At 43.6% G+C, this 22507-nt stretch overlaps 1 protein-coding gene across 1 annotated transcript; it reads right to left on the reverse strand.

Moving 5' to 3' along the window:
- Window positions 1–1063: 1063 nt before the first annotated feature.
- RNF152 (ring finger protein 152) lies at window positions 1064–1675 on the reverse strand. The gene has a single exon (XM_059815777.1). It carries the CDS (start codon window positions 1673–1675, stop codon window positions 1064–1066), a length of 612 nt encoding a protein of 203 aa, XP_059671760.1.
- Window positions 1676–22507: the final 20832 nt, after the last annotated feature.

Consider the following 22507-nt stretch of genomic DNA (forward strand, 5'->3'; position numbering starts at 1 on the left):
TGTTACACCATCCATAGATGCACAGTTGCATCTCCTAGGAAAGAGGGAGGGAAAATAGGTCTAAATTCGTTAAAAACAATTAAGAAAACCCAACCTCTAGAAAAAGAAGAATTGGCTATCACATCCTCACAGGAAGGAGTCCTAGGACTTTTCATGACCCTTCACTAATGGCTATGAAGGCCAGGTCCTCAGGAAGCCCTGCTGCCAGATTGGAGGTAAAACAGTATGTCCAATGTTTACCATTCAAAGCCATCCTTCGTGTGAAGCCAGTTAGGCAGAAATATTTTGGCTGCATTTTTAGGTATTGCTCCTAGCCCACTTTGCTTCCCTGCTTGGAAGCTCCTTCAAATAAAAGATGCTGGAAGTGCCACTTCCCTGTAGCTGAGAAAAATGGGGAAAAAACAGAGAGGCAAAACACACACGCCACGGAATGAAACGACTGCTTGTAAAACATTTCCTTTTAAAAACTATTATACAACTCTCTAACTTGGTTTAATTAATGTGCAGTTTAAAACATATAAAATGCCTTACCAGCTAAATGATTTCTTGGTTTTACAAGCTTCCCTCCCTCCCCCCATTAAAAAATAATGCATGTGTGGACTGGTATTGAACACCTTGTACAGTGGCGTGTGCCAATTCTCCTTTAATTCTACATGGAGCAGTTTTGATTTTAATCTACTGTGTTTACAGAAGAGCTCATAGCGTATACTTTACAGTATAACCAGCTACATAGATGTCTTTAATCTCGTAACACAATTAAAAAAAAAAAAGAAATCACTGTAAGTTGCAGTCCCTTTGATAAATGATTACAGTGATGCATGCAGTCCTCCTCAGCGCCATTGCCGCCAGACACGGGACGTGATTTTCTCTGCACGCTGTCGAGAGGCCTGACGCCGCACTGCCGGGGGCTGCGGCCGGTGCACTGCTGCCCCAGTGCACAGCGTTCTGCAGTCATTGGGCAAAGCTGCGGTGAATTGTCTTGCTCGATACCACCACCACCACCACCACCAATCCCACCACCGACCCAACCCAACCCCCGGGGGAGCACACCCCCCTCCGCGCCTCAGCCGCAGGAGATCACCGTGAAGCGCTTGGAAATGCACGACATGTTGTGGAGGACGATGCCCAGGAGAAAGACCAGGACGCAGGCCACCAGGATCACAGTGCAAACCCCCGACCAGGTGGAGCTTTTCACAACGCCTCTCCGGTCCGGCTCCTCCACTCCCCCCTCAGCAGGGAGGCTGCCCTGCAGCGGCTGCTGCTCCGCGGGGATCGTCACCACCGCCAGGGACTTCTGCTGGCCACTGGGCAGGAGGCGGCAGCCAATGTCTCCTGGCAGTAGCCCCCTCTCCTTGGAGAGGGGCAAGGGCAACATGTAGCACCCATTGCTGGGGAGTTTGATGAAGACGGGGGTGTGCTCTGAGGTGTGGGGGATTGCAATGACAGCGATCACCTCGGGGTCATCGGGCAGCTGCGACACAGAGTACCCCGGCGGCAGCTTGGTGATCCCGCGGCACCAGGGGCAGCGCAGGTCCTTCTGGCTGGTCCTCATCTGCTGCAGGCACACCGAGCAGCAGGTGTGCTTGCAGTCCAGGAGCTTGGGCCGCCGGCGGGGGCTGTAGTAGTTGAAGCAAATCTGGCACTCCAGCAGAGAGTCCTGGGACAGGGTCTCCATGGCGGCCGGCGCAGGGAGGCCCGGTGGGCCTCGCGATGAGCCTCACCCCAGCGCCCCGCAGCCGAAGGGCGGCACCCGCCTTTCCCGCCGCTTCTCCTCAGGGCAGCACCTGCCCTCCCGCCGCTTCTCCTCAGGGCAGCACCTGCCCTCCCGCCGCTTCTCCTCAGGGCAGTGCCGGGCGGTGGCTATGGAGAGCGCAGGAAAACCTCCGGCCTGAACCTTTCAGTACCTGAGACAAACAGAAATATGGGAAGGAACAGGTTACTTACAGGAACCAGCGGGAACAAAAGAGTCCAGCTATGGGGGAATGAAAACTAGCGCTGACCTTGTAATATGGCGGGAGAAACACATTTGCGACCCTTAACAAGAAAGCATCTTCCCACTGGTTTCACCAACTGCCCAGCGGCAAACCTTCAGGTCAGCCATCGCTATATCTCACTTTTCCTCCCCCCCCCCCTTTTTTTGCAGCTATAAAATCCCTACCAACCTGCCAGCCTGCCATTCACAGTTATATTTATACCCGTAACAGGGGCAGCTGTAGTTCACTAAGCAGGTCCTTCAGCATGTACCTCCTGTCATATTTTCAGGACTTTTCAGCCCTTCCCGCACCTTAACAATTGGTCTCATTTAATCCTTTAAAACCCTGAGGATTTTTAGCTATTTGGCTCAACTGCTAAGTCTGTGTGAAAGGTGGGGGAAAGAAAAAATACATTTAAACGGATGCATTTCCACAGGCTCCTGAACTTATGCCTGTGCATGAATAAGCAACCAAGTAACAATACTGAAACACCCACATTTGCACACAATGAAAAGGAATGGCGTCGTTTTCAGTCAAATTAACCGTTTTGCCTGGTTACACGAGCAGCTTGCTGAACATGGCCCTCCGAAACATAAACCTTCTCACTGATGAAAACTTCACCCGAGACAAAAGGCTCTGTTTAGACCCAGGACCGCCAAACACCATGGAGAACAATCTGTTAACGCACTGAATTAAAGGCAAATTGTTACTAACCTTGTTCTAAACTATTCATTATAAGTGGGGAAATGCAAAGAATCCCTTTATTTCTTATACCTATGCAAAAAAAGGCAGCTGTGTTTACTTTCACAGTGAGTTGTTTAGCTTTGTTTGATTTTGGTCACTCCAACACATGATAAATATGAAGGGGTGACATTTTTACAACTTTTTACGTTGCCTTCCTTGCTGTATTTGAAGAAGTAGCAGCCTGAATTTACATCCAGAGAATACAATAAAGAAAACCCAAAATATTTGCATAGTGACCTTTGACCTTCTCTTATTGCAATGATATTCCCAAAACAGCGTTAACACCTGAGGACCACAGCTGTCAGAGGGCTTCACAGAATCGTTTAGGTTGGAAAAGACCTTTAAGATCATCAAGTCCAACCCTTAACCTGACTGCTAAGTCCACCACTAAACCACGTCCCTAAGTGCCAGGTCTACACGTCTTTTAAATATCTCTAGGGATGGTGACTCAACCACCTCCCTGGGCAGACTGTTCCAATGTCTGACTTCTTCCTTTCCATACAATTATTTCTTGCTCTTCCCTCTGGATCATAGCAACTAGGTTGCAACATGCTAATCGATGGGTGACATCAGTAAAACAGAAATAACATAGTTCAAGAAAAGAAGGCAGGCACAGACGTGGGGTTTGCAATGCACCGGCAGCCCTCTAGACCACACTGTCCCATATCCTGCTTCTGGCAGTTACTGGTATTTGAATAGGGAAAACAAAATACACGTCATCTCTTCAGATGCCAACGACTGGTATCACTGACATTGGCAGAACTAGCCCTGCTGCTGATTTTGTAACAGCAGCAGATTTTGGCTCACAAGGTGCTTCAATAAACACGCATTGACAATCCTGACTCAGGAGGGAGCAGGGGCTGTAGTTACGAAGGCAGGAGCTTGTGAAATGTGGGCAACGGCTGCAGGGGAAAGTGGCACGTGCCAGCTGCCCAAACGACACTTTTGGGATGCTTTGCCTGAATGCGGCACAGAGGCCAGTGCTGGGAGAGAACCCCGCCAGCACGAAGCCACCAGGGGTCCGTGCAGCTCCTGCTCTGTGCCGGTCCATATTACACATGGCGTTAACAGATACTCCGTGTGCAGAAGGAGCCTAACACTGCCACAGAAGGGACTATGCATTCACCACCCACATGCAGGCCTCACCGAGGGATAGTGGAAGAAAATGAGTAGAGGTTTTATCTTCTTTATCCTCTCCTTCCTGGTACTATCTCCACATCCCTATGGTACAGGCAGGCACAAAGGAAGATTGTCAGAAATGGTCATTAAAAGACTAGCATGCAGCTAAGAGAGAAAAATGGAAGAGAGCTATCCACAATGCTAGGCAATTCCCGGCTGAAAAACATTATGAAACAAAGGCCAGATTAGAAATTAGTTACAGAAACTCAGGAAGGAATCACTGAAGCCATCAGATCCAGTTTTCAGCCACAAGCAACCCAACAGTTTTATACTTTGCACAGAAGTATCCATACAAAATCTTCACAGTTACATACTGCCCAAGCCAAACTTGAGCTCAGACATTACAAGACGCAACTCTGATCTGCTGTACCTGCAAATCTATCCAGTATGAGAAAAAGCCCCAATGCCTGGAAATTCAGAAGGAAAGGCTTATGTTTAAAAACAGAGCGGAAGTACTCCTTCTGAAGATGTAAATCTATCTCTGCATAGAAGCTCTGCCCTCCACATTTTGGATGTCAATGAACTGACTGATGAAGTTCTCTGACCTCATTTAGCTGTCACCTACAACCCCCTCTCTCCACTTACAGTGCTAAAGGTAAACCAGTTTCCATTGATGTGAATGTTATTGGGATCAAGATCATTTTTCTGACTGCATAACCTTGTCCAGGAGTCACATACTCATGCACTATCAAGCCCCTCATCCCTGTCCCAAGTGACATCCTTACAGCAGAAGATCAGTGCTAGGGGAGAATGAGATGAGGTATTCGGTACTGAAGAATAAAACAAAAGTCACCTCCAGGCAAACAGAGCCCTAAGGAAAAAGAAGAAAATCCATCACCACAAGAAGATCTCGGCTGGTTTGAACACTAAGTAGGGCTGTGAAGCATTTCTCCAGGAGGTCCAGTTTTAAAGCATTAGTGCAATCTATAGGAAGAAAAAGGAGAAGAATGGAGCCAAATTAAAAAGCTTAAGATAGGGTTTACCACCTACATGACATACATTGTTCAGATATGTGTGGATGTATTTGCAGAAGCTCAGAATCACACAGAATCACAGAATCATGTAAATACAGTGACAACACCATTTTGACCTGATGCTGAATCAAGGAAACAGTCGCTTCCAACTGTGTCTTGAAGTAACACTTTTTTCCTTTCCCTTTTTTTTCCCCCAAAAGAACAACTATAAACATTATTTCAAGTCACAAGGTTGCATTGTGCATATACTTGTACCGAATTACTACATTTCTTACTTTCCCAAAATGTCTCAAATAATGATCTGAGGTGTATTTTGACAGATCAGTGGTAACAAACAGTAAGCAGAGAGGTTAGTATGATTCCTTCAGAATATGTCTAAAGACAAGTTAAAGAGTAGCCACAGCCATCTAACCCCTTGGCCTTTGCTGACACTGCCTTGTTCAAAGGTTGGACCTGTAGCTTCATGGGTGCTATGTAACTTTATTCCCAACCATACTGAAAGCCCCACAACCCTCCTGCACTCTGCCACAGCTCGGTTTGGGGATAAAAGAAAGTCAAGCCATCATCTACAGTCAGAAATAAACTGCGTAATATCTATTTGATTCATTTGGCAGTATGTAGTTAGGAAGAAAAAAGCCATGGAAGCTCTCAGTACTCTTCTACCACTTCACTTTAATAGCTATATCAAGATTTGATACTGCAGCAGACCTCCTCTTGGACAGGGGACTGAACTCTCTAGTTTGTGCTTGATGTACCCCCATACTGGTTGGAGGTTCTGAGGTATCACAGGTGAACACCTCGCTCAAAGCTTACTCAGACTGGACTCTTCTCGGCACTTCGAGCACAAAGACAAAGAGGCAGCTTGGCTGCACGTGAGGGCACAGCTGACGTCAGCGTCGGCCAAAAACACTGTTTTGTCATTTGCTCTCACCACCCAGTGACACCCAAGGGCGGTGAGGGGACTGTTGACAGGAAAACAGGGGGAAAAAAAAAAATCAGAAAAGACTGTCAGGGATATCTGTAGGTCTCTACAAGAGAGACAGCATGCATGTATGTGTGGATAGGGGCACGCATGTGGAAGGGAGGGCTGAGGACTATGACAGTGGAACCATACACACAGACAGAGGCAACTGCAACTGCGAGTAGTGACTCTGCCTGGCACAAACCTGACAGCAACTGGACGCTCTTCAGGGCTGAGATCTAACTAGTAACACAGATAAAAACTAACTGGGTATGAAAAGCCACAAGCTCCAAAACTCAAGTGTCAGAAAGGTACAGCAGGAGCATAGGAAGCAAGAAGAGACAGGCCTTGCAAAGAAACATCGGGAGACTTCTCTGCCTCCCCTGCACCCTCCTGCCCTTGCTGTAGGTCCACCCAACATCCACAGGGCTGCCACTGGCCGGCAAGACAAGAGATTCACAAACGGTTGCAGAGACCCAGGGAGGAACCTGCAAAGCTGATGACCCCTGCAGCAGAAGATCAAAGTACAGCCAGGTGGCTTAGAGCAGGGCACAAAGGTCCTCCTTGCAGATTTGGGCTGCCCTCTGCACAAGCCAAGAGTTTTTAAGATTTGAGGAATGATCATGTGACTCAAAAGCAATAAAGGTCTGGAGAATAAAACAGGTATTTCAGCTGTTTGTCAGTCACACTATCTGTTCTGCCAGTACCTTGTCAGAGGCCACAGCAGAGCCCCAAGTTCTTTTTCTGGGTGAGCAGGAGGCCAGGAATGCCAAGGCATCAGCTTCCTACTCCCCGAGAAGGAGAAGGGGCATTTGTTGCTCTCTTGCAATTCATAGCTCTCCAGCACAATGGAGGGAGATGCTAGGAGGTTAACAGATGAAGGTTGCTGCAGCTAGTATAGTACAGCTACAGACAGCAGGAGGAAGAAAAAAGCACAGGTTTGCTGCAGAGAAAGCTCTGCACAAACCCTAACTATAAAGAGGTCCCCAACTGGCCAGGTCAGAAAAGACAGCTATTTTTGGAACCCAGTGCAAAGAAAGACATTGAACATCTATGACTGGAGTTGGACAACAAGTCAGAGAACAGAGTAATGGCAAATCCTTGCCTATTGACATAATATTTTTGCTATGTAGTTAGCTGATCACTGAAAGGAAGCCTCAAAAACTTTGCACAGACTTATGCACATATTTAGGCATGCTCTACTTGCTGTATGGCAAGGTTAATAACAGACTTTCAGCAGGCAGTGCATTGACAATACTTCACCTTTCTCAGGGAAGGTTCATTATATAAACTCCCCAAACACATTAAGAATTCTTTGACAGTATTACTGAGTATGTATGATTTATGATGCAGAAATATCCATTCATTTCAGGTGCCCTTAGGCTGGAAAGGAGATGCGGGTGAAGAAGGAGTACCGTTCTCAATAGGGGAACTAATTGCAAGAATCATCTGCCCACAGATACAGAAGGAAACGTGTGCTAGAGTCGCTTCAAACTGATAGTGAAGAGGAAGGAACAGATTTAACATTTGGATGCATTTCTGCTACAAAATTCAGCATCATGTATGTTTTCAACAAATTCATGTTTGGACAAAACACGTTGGGGCTGTTGCAAATGCCCGGGATGTACTACCTGATTTCCCCTGAATATCCTTCACTAAATGATCCTATTTATTTTTAGGCTGTTCCGTAGCACTAATTACCATAGTAACTGAGAACAGCACGACGATTAATTAATTTATTCATCACAACACCCTTGTTAAGAGAGAAGTATTATCATCATTATATCCTTTCATCCTCTAAGAAAAGAAGTGCTGAGAAACGAAGCAGTTGGTCCAAGGTCATACAAGCACCACCCAGATTGCCTCAAAGCTCCTGGACAATTTCATCACAGCTCCACTTTTCACCTCATGAACCACCGGGCAGAGGTGACAGATTTTGGACAGATACTTTTTTGCAACAGAGAATCAACAAAACTCAGAAAACCACCGGTTTCTCCCCATGTCTTCCAGCTGGCAGCATCTCCATGGTATGCCTGGGATTTTTTGTGGCTTTCATTGAACATACCAGCTTTTCCACAGACCATGAAAATCATGAGAGCCTGTGATCCAGAAGTTAAAGTAGCTCCAGGGACACAGTTCATCCAGCATGTAGATTACAACTGAGAAACTATATGCATTTTGAGGGACATAAAGATAACAATAAGATGACAAAGTTAATCCATTCTTCTCTCCAGAATTACCTATTTTCCAGGCACCTTCCTCTAAGCCAGGCAACCTACGCCCACCATCCTTTCCATTTAGATATTCACAATTGCACAGAAATATTGCAGAACAAAAGCGTTTTAATTTGGCCAAATCCTTAGCCAGTGCAAGCTGGCACTGTTCCTTTAGCTTTAGTCCAGCCGTTGCCAAGATGAGAATCAGGTGTACACACTCCCAGATGCATAAAGCCACAAAAAAGAGTGGAAAACAGTTTCATAGAGTGAAACTGTGATATATGAGCCTACAACATCCCATGAACCAGCACCAGGGGATCCATGCTGATGGAGAGAGAATCTGCTCTGTGTGATCTCAAAGGCATAGATCAAACAGGACAGCAGTTGTCCTGCCTCTTTAGTAGCTGAGCGATCGGAAGTGGATCACAAAAAAGGCACCTAATTGCAAGGTATCATCCCACAGCATTTACCTTAGAAATTGTCACCAGCCAGCCCTAGCAACAGGAGACAGAAGCAGAAAGGTCACCCACAGGAATGTAACTAGATGTAGAAGTTTACAGTTTTGGAGCAAAAACAGATCAGGTGAAAACACCAATCTTTGGCGTTTACAGAAAACAGAGAGAGACTCACATGCTGCTCGTTGTTCCATCTCACGTCGCCAGCTGCGCTGCTCCCTCCTTTTATCTGCAAACTTTGACACGTCCACATTCCCTGGCTCCAAAGACCTTATTTTGGTCAAATATGACCAGAATAAGCTGCACTTTGTTCCAACAGCAAACACCACTAATCACCTGCAACATGCCAGGTCAGCAAACGATGGGTACAGTTTCTTACGGCTGAGTCAAAACAGTACAGCTATGCTCATCTGACAGTTTCACGCGAGGTGCTTTACCAGTGAGAAACACTATTTGAAATCAAAATATTCCACAGAAATGTGCATGTTTCAGACAGGCAGAGACAGAAAGCAGACAGCTTTTCTGCCCACCCAGCCCCTTGGTAGCCCTCTATGCACATGGTCCTGGCACCCAGGCGGTGGGAGCCTGACCTGCTCCTCAGCAGCCCAACTCTGACACGTCTGCAGGTTTTTGACAAGGTCACTTGTCAAGCTGCCCCAGAGCTACAGTTCCCTAAATCTCCCAGGCTCCCTCCAGCCTGGCAGAGCACAGGGGACCGACCCCCAGGTGCAGCTCTGCCCTGCTGGAAGGAGTGTGAAGGTACTCCTCACCACTTCTGCTGCCCTTAAGTCCTAGCGTTTCTCTTCCTGCACAAGGAGTGCACTGACAGGATGAGAGACCTGACTGTGATCCGAAAACATCCCAAATCCAAAAATTTCCCAGCAGAGGATATTAGAAGCTTCCTCCCAATTTGCAAATAAACAAAACCTCCAGCATTCAAAAGCGTCCCAAGGGATAGTGCTCATTTCTACAGTCCACTCTGAGCACAACACTTGCAGGGCCATTAGCACTTCTTCAGTTTTGTTGGCTGTTCTTAATTATGCCTGACTCACTCCTAAACCCCAGGGTGAGAGGAATTAAAAGCCAGGTTTTTCCACTACCAAGTGAGAGACCCATTTGCTATTCAAACTGACATCAAGAGGAATGGGGGTGGGAGGGGTGGCATGAAAAGAAATCTACCCCTCACCCCCTGAATAAAAGCAGCACCAGTAGTTATTTATGACCAGGACATAAGGAGCAGGTGGTTAGGTGGTTGGCAAAGACACATTTAGAAGTTGCTTCCCGAACTTAAAGTGAGGTCACAAGTTAAGTCACTAAGGCCAAAATCCCACGGCCTTACAGGGGGAGCTATGGGCGCTAAACTCGCTCTCAGTAATAGCTTTTAAACGCAATGCAACATCTTCTTTCTAAGAGATTTTCATTTATAGCAACATGACAGAATTCTGTGACATTCAAAATGCTGAAAGAGAGAGGCATGAAGCACCAGATCACTTAAATTACAAATTTTGCTCTCCCATTAGAGCTTTATGCTTCATCTGCCATTGATAGAATTTGCCTGATACCTGAAGAGAAACTTAATTAAAAGATTCTTCCCTCCCTTCCCCGAGGATTTCGTATTAGACTTACAAAATACACCATCCAAGAAAAAAAAGTAATTTTAAATAAAGCGCAAATGCAGACATTTCTCACTGATACAGGTCAGTGGGTGACTGAGTGGGAATCAGCTTGAATTAGTATATTAAGACACCAGTCTATAATTATAGGAGAGAGTGCTACAGCTCTGAGGTCATTGAGTGGGTTTTGATAAAACTAGGTCAAAAACTAACCGCCTGTGGGCCCAAACGAAGGAGAAAAAGGAATCGATGCTCGCGCATTCATACACTGCCTATACAACGCAAGAACAGAACACTCAATTTCACACTTACCTCAGGAAACAGAGGTCCTTCAAATGAGAGTTTTAATTGTTGCAACTCTGCTCTGCGCTCCCGCCTCGTACACCCTGTCTGCTTAACATGCTCTGCACTCTCTGCACTCATCCAGCACGGCTTCCTGAGGACGTGATTCTGCGACCCACATCACTGAACAGCTACCTTCACATGGCTGCTCTCAAGGGCTCGGATGGTTTGGGGTTCATTTTGCTCGGGTGTGGGAAGGGCTTGTTTCTTTTTTTCTTTTTTGCTTCAGAAAAAGGAAAGAAAAAGCACAACAGACCTAGAGGAATCAAAATAATACATCCTTTTACATTGAAATAGATGGGATTAAGAAATTGGAAAATATTTTATTAGAAGCCACACAACAATAAGTAAGGAAGTTCTCTTCCTTCATAGACCATAAAGCAGAATAAGGTTTGAAGGAGATTAGATGGGGTGGGGGGAGCTTCTTTCATCTTTTTACCTTTCTCCTGAAATCGGCTAAGTGGGCAGCACAAGGGAGTAAAGCCCCCTGTTTGTCAAGAAAAAAGGCGTAACAGACGTCCTAACACATAAGAACCACTTCCAAGAGCTTATCTTCACAAAAGAGTGGAAGATAGCCAATTAATATGCCTCCTCAAGGTCAACTGCTATGTCATTTCCTAATGCAGACAAATCGTGATCTTCATGCGTTTTTGGTCTCTGATGAGCGCTAGAGCTATTCCAGGTCACGACACTGGTCATTCTGGTTTGCAGACTACACCAAAAGGAACTGGAACCGATCCAGAAGCTCCTTTCTTATTGGAAACTAATCATTCACCCTGTAACACTCTGTCAGCTAGTAATATTCATACCACCCTCACTTCCTGAATTTTGGGAACAGTCCAAGTCTCACTGCAAATATGGATCACAAGCAGAGTTAGAATAAGGCTAAACTGCATACATATTGATGATTTTCTATTCCATGATTTATCTCTCTGTCTTTACACCAGTAAAATCCTCCAAAAGAGATTTAGCAGGCTATACTGGATAAATAATTTCTTCCAATACTTTTCCAAACCACATGTTTCTACCTGTGACTACAAACACTTCACAAGCTCCAGTTCAGACAAGTTTTGAAGCACATGGCCTTACATTAGCCATGGAAGTTAATGGGATAACATGCTCTTGAGGTCAGTTGCACGTTTACATACTTAACACACTATCCATCAACACAACCAACAGAAAACCGGGTGTCAGCAGCTGCAAGCAGATCAAGGTAATCTCTAAGTGCAGATGCCTTCACTTCCCCTGCGTCACCCCGAAAACATGCGACCTGAGGAAACACAACACAACCTTCCCAAAACAGCTGCAACTAAGCCAACCAGTTGCACATCAACTAACCCAACCAGCTCCATATCATGACTTGAAGCCCCAGTACCACCAGGGAAAATTTCAGACCAGTGGTTAGACAACAAGCTGACACCAAGAAAGGCTCTCAGCTCTCTCCTTCACGCCCATGGACATGGGCATGCCCATGAGAGAAACAAGAAGACTCCCATGGATGGAACTCTAGGATGAAACCTAGAACACAGTGAGGGGATTTGCATCGAGTCTCTCCCTCCTATGAACCAGCACCATTTCCAGATAAAAGTAGTCTCACAGCTAAGCAATGAGATGTTCTTGAGAGCTATGACCATAACTCAGGTTAGCAACTCAGGTCAGCACCATCACAACTCTCTCCGGTGGGCTGAGATAAATTACAACTCTGAGAGACTGAGCTCAAAGCTGCAGAGCTGCTGGCCTCTCTGCTCCAGCAGCCACGCTGTGATGGGGACCGACAGTTGGCTGCTTAAATGCTCAGGCACAGGAAGATAAACTATTCTTGCCCATATAATGTGAAATCTACTATTGCTTTCCTTCACAGAGACGGTATTAGATTCCAAGAGCCATTCACCTTCTGTAGCTGCAAGAAGTTTATCAGACCTGCCAAGCTTTGTCAAGTTGTATTCCATTCTTTACAGTGAGTTTCAAAGTTCGGGCCAGACATCATCCATCATACTTCTGCCAGTCAAAGTCTGGCTGCTTTTGAAACATCCTGGTGTGAAAATACCCTCCATTTGGCAACACTTAACTAACAGTATACAGCATTTTTGCTGTATGAAGGAGTGCAAATGCTCAGAAAGAACTGTGTTACACTACATTAGAGCAAAACAATCAAAATGAAGCAAACTGCTTTACCTCTTAATTTTGGGCCTAGTTCTGCAGTCCTTGCTATGTAACAGCAGAACAAACTTAGAAAAGATAACTAGCATAATATTGCTAATGCTCAAGACTTCATTACAATCCTGATAGTATATGGCCACGGTGAGTCCTAGGCTTACAGGATTATGAACAATCAATTCAGTACTCAGTAAAAAGAAAGCTGCTAGCCCCATTTTTTGGAAGAAAAGCTTGAAAACGTGAACTTCAGAAGCCCCAAATCCCAGTTAGGTAGAACCCCCTAAACTTCAGTCTATGTCTTGCAAGCCAGTCTCAGGATTTCTGCATCTGAGTTAGAGCTAACTAAAGAAATGTAGTTTTGAGGTGAAGAAATTACTTGGCAGTTTCAGATCAAATTAAGCAAATACTTTCTCCTTAGGAAAAAATGGTCATTTCCATTAAAATGTCAGCTCATTTCAACTTTCATTTCAGTTTGACTATTCTCTTTCAGAAGAAGAAATTTATAAAAAGGTAACACAAAGGGCAAACAAAGCTTTTTGTACTGACTTGGGAACAATTTTTGTTCTGATGTGGTCAGCCACTGAGTGAACCAGAATTATCACTTACTCACATCACTCTATTGTTGAATGTGAAATGGTTAAGTATAGCAACACACAATGATTTCTTTTTCTTTCCCAGTCTAGCAAAAGCAAATGAGATAAACACACTCCAACTATCAGCAATAGTTTCATAGCAGTATGTTTACAAAGACTGTTACTCAGCTTTTTTTGGTTGTTGGCTTACAAAAAAAAAAATTACAACGTGGGGCATTTTCAACACACAAGACACATTTCATGATGTGATCGAAGCCTGAACCACTACGTGGTTGATAGGATTGCTGATTTTTACAGGTGTTTCTTCCTAAGGATCTAAAGGATCTTACTTTGAAAGGGCACGTGGGTCAGGGCTTTCTAAAAAAAGTCACATTCATCCCAAGGGCCTCAAGAGTACATCCCAAAGTCATTAATCCGTTTTGAAGACTTATCAAATAAGCTTCACCACTTACTTCCAACATGTATTCCATATAGCTTCACACAGAATAGCAGTTAGGAACCAAAGAGGTGGGACTCTTCTGCTAAAAGAAAGGGAAAAGGACAAAAGTCTGTGTTGCCACTCTAGAAAATGTTGCATTGGAAGAGATGCTCTAAGACAACATGGTGTGCATGCACACAGCTTTATGCATCTACACAGGATTCGACTAGATTCCACTCAGTCGAGGTCTTTATTCCATTTTTGTTATAGTATTATATCTGTTTGACTTGCAGTGGTGCACTGAACGCAGGAAACGTCAATGCATACAACCAAACCAGTGCCAAGGAACCACACTGACTTACGCCCATTGAGGATTTGGCCCACAGACAGAAAATCAACGTTACAAAACAGATTCAAGAAATACCTCTTTTCTACTGCCAAAACAAGTTCTCAACTAGGATGAAAAAAATTTCAGCTCTGGACCCAGATTTGCATTGTGCCACAAACTACAACATCCCTTGCTTTCCAGCCAAAAGATTTTCAGAATTATTTAGTTTACTGACATCACTGTTACTTTTTAGAGTTGGGTCAGTGTTTTCCTAAGTTTTGCTTAAGTGACTTCACTGTCAGATGTCTTTCACTTTAGTGATTACTGCTTTAAAAAGCAAACAAACACACTTTCTTTGTTATGAAAAGTAATTCTGGGATTTTGCCAACCACAGAAATGATCAAAATATTTTACTAAATCAAGACAGAAAGAAAAAAATGCTTCATATTTTGCCAAGAAACAGCATGGATTGGAAAAATCCTTTTCTATACTTTAAACCACTCCTTCATACTGTGCTCTGTATTTTTTAAGCACTAAAGCCTCTGTCAGTTTCTTTCACACCGAGTTTGCAGAACACCTGCCATGGTGAGGTCTTTGCCAACAAACAGGGTCCTTAAGTGCTATGACAATCAAAAAAAAAAAGTAATGATCAATACAAATAATTAGTACTGTTACTATTACTAACATCCATGCTTTTTGGTCTGAGCTCTCATCTTCTAGAGCAGCTGCCTCTAGAAAAGAGAGCAAAGAGAGCAAGTGCCAGCAGATGGCACTCCAGAATATAAAGCATTAAACACCAGGGCTTGCAGGACCAAGAAAGCCAGTTCTGCTTGGCTGTCCCACTAGCTTGCTTTAGCACCCGTCAGGAGGTTTGGTTTGATTTAGGACGACCATCTCTGTTTTCCAGCTCCCAAACAACAGGGACAAATGCTGCCAGTCCCCTTTTAGCACCATAAGATTATTCTGGTGCTGGATGGGGTGCATCAGCAATGTGAGATGCACCTTGCACGCTCATTCGTCAAAGAGAGTAGGGTACCAGCACACCCAAAGCACTGAGTTCATTACTTGCTCCCTGACTGAGGGGGAGAGCTCTGGCAGGGCAGGTAGAGTTGCTTTCCCACGTCGTGCGTGGAGAGATGGCAGTGTCTTACTGCCTCCCACCACTCTCCTACGCTCCTCCAAACAAGCAGCAAGCTAGCACATAGCTGAAATAATGCTGGCTTTTATTGCTTTAAGACAGCACCAAGAACAAAAAACACACCCTAACTATTAGGAAACCAGTTTCCCTTCTCTTTATTTTTAGCTATGGCCTACACATACATAACAGCTACAGTGCTCACCTGCATGGTTAGGAAGCGTCACTACAGATGGTTCCTCAAGGCACCGTGAAGACTCCCACCCTACCCTGAGCCTTCTGCCTCGCCCCAACACCCGCGGTCCTCCCACAGCAAAGTCAATCAAACCGGCACTTCTTCCAATCAAACACTGACTGTCAGAAAAGCCTCTGTCTAGTAGTCTCATCAGGCAGAAGAAATAAATCCACCTCAAAGAGCTGTGGCTCACCTAGTCGTTGCAACTCTCATCCAACTGTAAGAGCAATTGCTTGTTTTGCTCTTGCTGGAAACCCTCCCAGTCCTTCAGTTTTCAAAATGAGGCCGTTTAAAGCACTGTGCAACATGGGGGAGATAGGAGGAGGTACCCCTAAACCTAGGAAGATTGTGCTATTCTCTTACAAAATGAAATTTTGAAGAAAAAAAGGAAGCCAGTTGTTTTGTTCAACTCCAGGCATCAAGCATAGCAGTCAATATTTAGAGAGGTAATAAATTGGCTTAACTGACAAAGATGCAATTCCCACATCATTCTCCCCTGGAAAAGTTTAGAGTCTAAAGCACTAAAGGTCATACAACTGTGTGGGAAAAAAGCCTGCGTTTTTATCAGAAGTCTTTATGAATTACCTAAAAGCTATACAAATACAGAAAATAAGCAGCTTTCTTGCAAAAAGCAGAAGTATTTACTGCTTAAAGTCTCCTTAAAGGCAAACCTGTACCATGGGATCCATCTGCTCATGTGGAAATAGCAGAAAAGATCTGTCAGAAAGTAATTTCCTTTCCTCTCCTGTATATGTCAGTGGATCACTGGCATTTCCCCCCACTGAACTGACCCCAAATATAAATAGACACAAAAGTGGAAAAGTTTAAGGTCATCTCTGGATATGAGCAACACACAAACCAAACAAAACCAGGCAAAGTAATATGCCCTTCTTGCAGAAAGGGGTTCAAAATCAGTGCCACATGATATCCATTATGTTTTAGGAAATTAATTTATATCTAGAATTCCAAACTCATTTCCTCACAAGCAATAAACACATACCTTTTTTCTTGATGGTTCACTAACATCACCCACTGAAAGAGGCATGATTCAGCTCAAGGTTTATATACTACACGCACTGCACAAAATACATGTCTTATTGTGTTTTGATTGTATGTACATGTATATGTTTTTATGTATTATGATTGTATTTTTGTATTGAATTTGCTCAATACCTGTTTTTAGAGCAAGCATCTTTTAATACACGAAGATGGGCTCATGGCATGGAAAGAGGAATGGGGCAACTGTTCATGCTTACTCTGCCTTCCTAGCTGCTATCCCAATGTGGATTTGGTTCATTAAATACTCACATGTGGAAAAGCAAGTCATGAAGCGTAACTGTAACCCATACCAATCTTAACACTGAGCAGCAATGAAGCATGTAACTGTCTGGTGATCATCATGAGACATCAGAAATCTTTCCAAGTGAGCATGTTGCACAGTTGTTGCTGTAAGAACTTATTTGGATCTCCTGTTTCCATGAATCTCCCTGAACAGATGCATGGTCTCCCTGATATTCCACCCACCTGATCAGGAAGCAGAACTAAGGGGTGCCCAGGCTTCAGTATTCTCCTCGCCATTTGGTACAACAAACCACATTCTCTAATGAGCAACCTCTCCTGATGGAGGAGACGGCAATTAAGTGTGGACTCTTGGGAGCTTTAGTGTTCCCAAGCAGCCAAATGTAGGCAAGTGCTGGTAAGTGGGTTCAGAAAGGCACGCAAAATTCTCCAGCACTGACTAGTCAATAGATATAGAAAGGATTAACCCCTTTATAAGTTCTAAATTTAAATTTAGAAGAAAATATCATATATTTAATGGAGGTTGGGAACCAAAGAGGGAAGGAACATTAGAACGAAAGCTTCTTGCTTTACAGCCGATCGGTCTATCCACCTATATTCTTTTTTTAGCTTGATTTTTGCAAATGATCTCAGATTTTGCAAGTAGACTTTCAGGCTCCTCAAAATAAGAGTGCAGGTGCAAAACACAGGTGCTCTAAATGTGAGTAGTACAACCTTAAGTATGCAGGCATAAGCTGAAGACCTTTTAAAAAAAAAATCATTAAATATTTCCCTTCCCTCATGTCTGATTGTGTAACCCCTCTAAAGAAAGCAGTAAAGGTCACTGAAATGCACAGGCCTTTGCTGATGGAAAAATGCTATTGTATATTGTTTAAAATTACACAAAAGAAATGAGCACAAGTGCTAGAAAATTAGACCTTTAAAGGAGTGAAATGAAAAATTCCAATTCAGCATGATATCCTGATTTAAAATTGCACACGTACATGTTACAGCCACCTCTGTGTCTCTCTTCATTTGAAAAGCAACAGTTTTATAATCTTATTAAAGGACAAAGTTGTAGATTCTTATCACTTCATTAAATTGCCAGTGCATGATCTTTAATTTTTTTGTTCTTGTTTCATAACCACCCATTAACATAAAGAGATAAGAGTTTCTCCAATGGACCACATAGAGGAGTTTCAGCCAGCAGAGGAAGCAGTAGCACAGGAATGTAACCCAAACATTGGAGAAAATGAGTCAGGTTCCTCAAAATATGAAGGGGTTTTTGCTGTAGTTCCTCCAAGGGCTACAACAGTAAAGTTCCCATAGTCGTGGGGTCATGTTTCCATTGCCCTTCACCAAATAGCCCCACTCATTTTTGGGTCATGTGACTCCAAACAAGTGGACATAAGGAAGAAAGCAAACATGTCACAAAATGGTAACCTTTCTTTAAATAACTCCTCATTACCGAAGTGAGACCACAAGCAGCCCTCTATCTCACATGTTCTTGAGTCAGGGATGTGGCTGCATCAGAAGAGAAAAGACCTGAACTGTAAATCAGGACTCCAAGAGGGAAGTCAGTGTGAGGCTTTTTCCCAAAACTAGTTTTGAACATGGGTATAATATCTTCTTAAAATACACATTTCCTTATCAAAATCCTTTTCATCTTGCCCTTTTGCAAGGATGTTCAGGAACACCAGTATGATAGTATGAATTAATTTATTTTACATATGAAAATAATTATAAATTTATATATGAGTTTAAAAAAAATATATCACAAGGACTTTGCAGGTGGATAAACAATTTCTTTAAAGCCTCATTTCTTTAAAGCTGCAGAAACCAGCCTGGGTCCAGTCCTGCAAGAATTTCTTTGTACCAGTGGCCCCTCCACATGGAGCAGTTCCACTGAGCTGGGCAAAGCCTCTTTCATGGTAACGGTTCTCTAGTGCAGGTTTGGGCCAGACTTGCCCAGAAATCCTTCCACTGGAGAACAGATCATCCCACAACCAGTCCCACTTCCACCAAATGCCAATGTATGTGACATGCTCTGTTTGAGAGGAAAGCCTCACTCTTCCCGACCTTTAGATAAAGAAGAGGAGGCTAGATCTCAAAACATTCAGCAAAAGCTTTCAGAAAAGGCAACCACTGGATTTTTAAGACCACCTCAAAATCATCCTGACATGCCCTAGATTTCCTGATCTATTTTAAAATTCCCTTTCAACTGCTATTACTTGTGTATTCTGTGGAAGTCACACAAGCAGGGAGAGTGGCAACTTGCAAGAGACTGTAAGCTGAAAGGCAGAAGACATTGTGAAATTGAAAAAATAAAAAGCACAAGTTTCTGTACACTTAAAGACTTTCAGGAGGGTCAGGGTTTTTTCTGAAGGGGGGTGCTAATTAGCCAACTGTAACAGTAGCGACAGTGTCCTGGTAAAAATAGTTCACTGCTTATTAAAAGCAAATTTGGGAGCAACACTACTGAATTCTCACCAATTTGCTATTACTGACCAGCTTCTGTCTTCTAGACATGCTTAAACTTCATACACTGACACATTTCCTACTCCACAGATTGACTATGTATCAGTCTGCTCAATCAATGCAACTCCGGTATTTCTGTTGATTTCTGTTTTAAGAAGGGAATCTACTTCAGAAAGTAAAATTTGAAGTGTACTTTATTCCCATTCCCAGTCTAGCTCCATTCCACACTTCAGAAACACTTATGACAGACCAGCAAGAGAAGTCTCCTCAAGCAAAACAAATCAGCATCTCCTACTTGCTGTACTTTGAACTTAGAACAAATTCCAAATTCCAGTATCCAATATCACTTATTACTGCAAGGTAAGCCCCTAAAGAAATGGCATTTTATGCTTGCAAATTAAGCCAAGGTGCTGATTTAAGATAAAATTTGACAAAAGTAAGTTTTATTGGAAACCTGGGGTTTCAAATGCACACCTTATGAATGAAGTTAAACAGCTATGTCACCTGTACTAGGGCAAGTGTTGCCTTTATACTAAATAACAGAAATTTGGCAACCCTTTCTCAGAACTGTGAAATGCTGCCCACACCAACTCAACATACTTGCATATGGGATGACCCATGTTCCCATTCTGCAACACAAATTGGGTTTCCCAGCTAGATTACATCTTCCATAACTACAATGGCAACTCAACAAGAAAAGAGGAAATGGAAGCCAGCCATAAAGCCAAGCCCCGAGGGAAGAATGAGAAAACAAAGTATGCTAATTACAGTTCCCATAGGAGATGGTGCTAGCATTCCTAAACCTAACCCTTCAGTCCTATTTTTCAGCAAAAGGAGATTTGGGGGTTTTTCCCCTCCAAAAAATAAATCAATGAACTTTGACAAAATGAGGATGTAAACAAAACTTCCAGAAGGCAATGCAGGACAAATCATCAAACCAGCTGTAAAACCAACTGAAGAGGCAAACAGCTTCACCCTTTTACTGCTCAGAAGCAGGGATTTTTCTGCTCAAGGAACATTCTCAAGGCTTCTTAACAATATACCCCTGATTCCATCTTTTGCCACACAAGTCTTCCCATTTTTAGTTTAAAAGAAAACTACTACACAGGACTGTACCTTTAAACCCTTATTCATCAAAACCCCTCAAGGCTTCAGTTAGGTTGCAGCAGCGCAACAGAAAAACCTTGATCTACAGTCTTCACAGTGCTGCCCCAGCACTTGACACTGAAGTGAAACGGAATTAAGAGGGGCTCACGGCTTCCAGATGCTGCAAGCACTCCATTTTCTCATGCTGCTAACATCTCGTCCTTGAATTAGAATATAACTGGGTCTGGGCTTAGCAATGGGACAAGAAGGCCAAAACACAGTACCCCATTAAATCTGGGGGGAAGCAATCCCTTTCATAATCTCCAGATCCCAGTGTAAATTACTGCAACAGAAAAAAAAAAAAAAGATTCAGAGAATTAGGTACAAACAAACTAGCCTGATGAAAAAACTCATTATTTCAACACAATTCAATAATCTGGAATATCAGTAGTGCTGATTACCTGCTCTCTTCAATGGCCCCTTGTTCTCCTTACACTGAAAAAAGCTATTCTGAGCTGCACTACAACTGAAGGAGCAATGTGTGGATCATAGGTCTATCCCAGGTCTGAGTCTCCCACATAAGGGGCTGGCTTATAAATTGCAGCAATCTCTCCCTCTCCAAGAGGTGGTCAAGGCAGAACCTCAAGCAGAAAAAAAACTTGGATTAACATCTTTAACACCTTTGCAGATAACCCCCAAACAGACTCAACAGCAAGTATCTCTTCATGCAGTGGCTGCCTCAATGGGATCTGTGGAAGGTAACTAAGAAAGGAAGTCTGTTGATTGCAAGCTTAAGTTCTGAGCAAAGATCACACCACCATCAGTAAAAAAAATAGGGGCTACTACTTAAGAAAAAGTTTAAAGCTGCGTAGTTGCAATACTGGCTTTGTGGTCTGCTATTTAGAAAACATCTCTGTTAAGAGTTATGCACTGGGGACAAGCACCTGAAGTATTAACACTGTCATTACTGGACGTCTCAGCTTTACCTGCATCAGGAAGATCTAAGCTGAACTAAATTTCGTTTCAAACACATATTCAATCCAAGTTCATCTTCATGCCGCAGGGTCAGGACTTTCTGAAGCCACATGCTAGAGGGGCAGACTCAGTGAATCCACCCAAGAACTTGGATGTGCTCATCGCAGAAGGAAACTTTCATTCAAGGGTGAATCTGAGAAAATAGTAATACTCTTTTCCCTTCTCCTAGATGAAAGTTTTAAGTACTAGCAATTTCAGTAGCTCAGCGGAGCTCTGCCAATGCCTCCTGCTGAACCCATTCCACTTTGAAGTGCATAATTCAATATTCGGGTCAGAAAGGAAAAGTGAGTATGAAGGGAAGGGAGAGACCTGGGTTCCTGTCCCTGCTCCAATGAATGTTTAATTATTTGATATTAAAAATTCATTTGGAGAAGGGCTAGAATCCAGGCAGTCTAATGGGTTTATCTACGAAGAGAAAAAGATCCACGATCAAATGTCGCCAGACAAAGGTGGGAGCTCAGTCACAGCTTCCTTTGGGTTGAGTATCAGACGTAACTCAGAGAGAGCATCCGCTAGCTCCTCCTCTGCTTACATCTCAGCAGAAGGCACCTAACTCCAGAAAGGAATAAAAAGGAGCAGTTCAGCATGTTTTCCTGGAACAGAAAGAGGGCTGCTGACTTAAAAGACCTCCTCTTGATTCTCCCTTGATGTAGCCAGCTCCTGTGTCTCCTTATTTGGGATGCCGGCTTTTGCAAATCCCACTCTGGGGCCAACTTTTCTCCTGGCATTGCACAAGAAGCCTCGTTATCTGCATCCCATAGGATACGGTACCTGGAAGTTTGATACCACAGTACTTAAGGTCTTTTGTGGATCTACTCTGTTGAAAATGTTCTTAAGTCGCTTAGAGCTGTGTGACTGACGTTGCAAATGACAGCCAACCCAACTGAGCTAAATGCTGAACACCAAGTGTGGCATGCTCCCATCCACTGTTCCCCACCAACTGAAAGAAGTTGAGGGGGTACAGGGGTTCAGATACTCAAAGAGTCACATCTGAAGACTCAGTGAGTGTAAGGGGGAAAATGAAGCTATTCAGAGAAATTTCACAAGCAGAAGAAAAAAGTCAGCAAGTAAATTACCTGCAACAAACAGCTCGCATGCAGGTAGTTTTTGATTTAATACTCCTCAAAAACAGGGCAAACTAGCAGATTTTCTTGCCAATGAAGGTAAGCCCTCTGCATAATCACTCCGCCATACAAAGGTTAAAAAGGGTGGGTGGAAGGAGCCGTTCTCTCTGCAGCAATCGGGAGCTGCATATCCTGTGCAAACAGGAAGACGCCACCCAGGGTGTCCCTCTGGCAAGTGGGAGC

This window comes from Gavia stellata, chromosome 3, assembly GCF_030936135.1.
Source record: "Gavia stellata isolate bGavSte3 chromosome 3, bGavSte3.hap2, whole genome shotgun sequence".
In the NCBI taxonomy this organism is placed as follows: domain Eukaryota; kingdom Metazoa; phylum Chordata; class Aves; order Gaviiformes; family Gaviidae; genus Gavia; species Gavia stellata.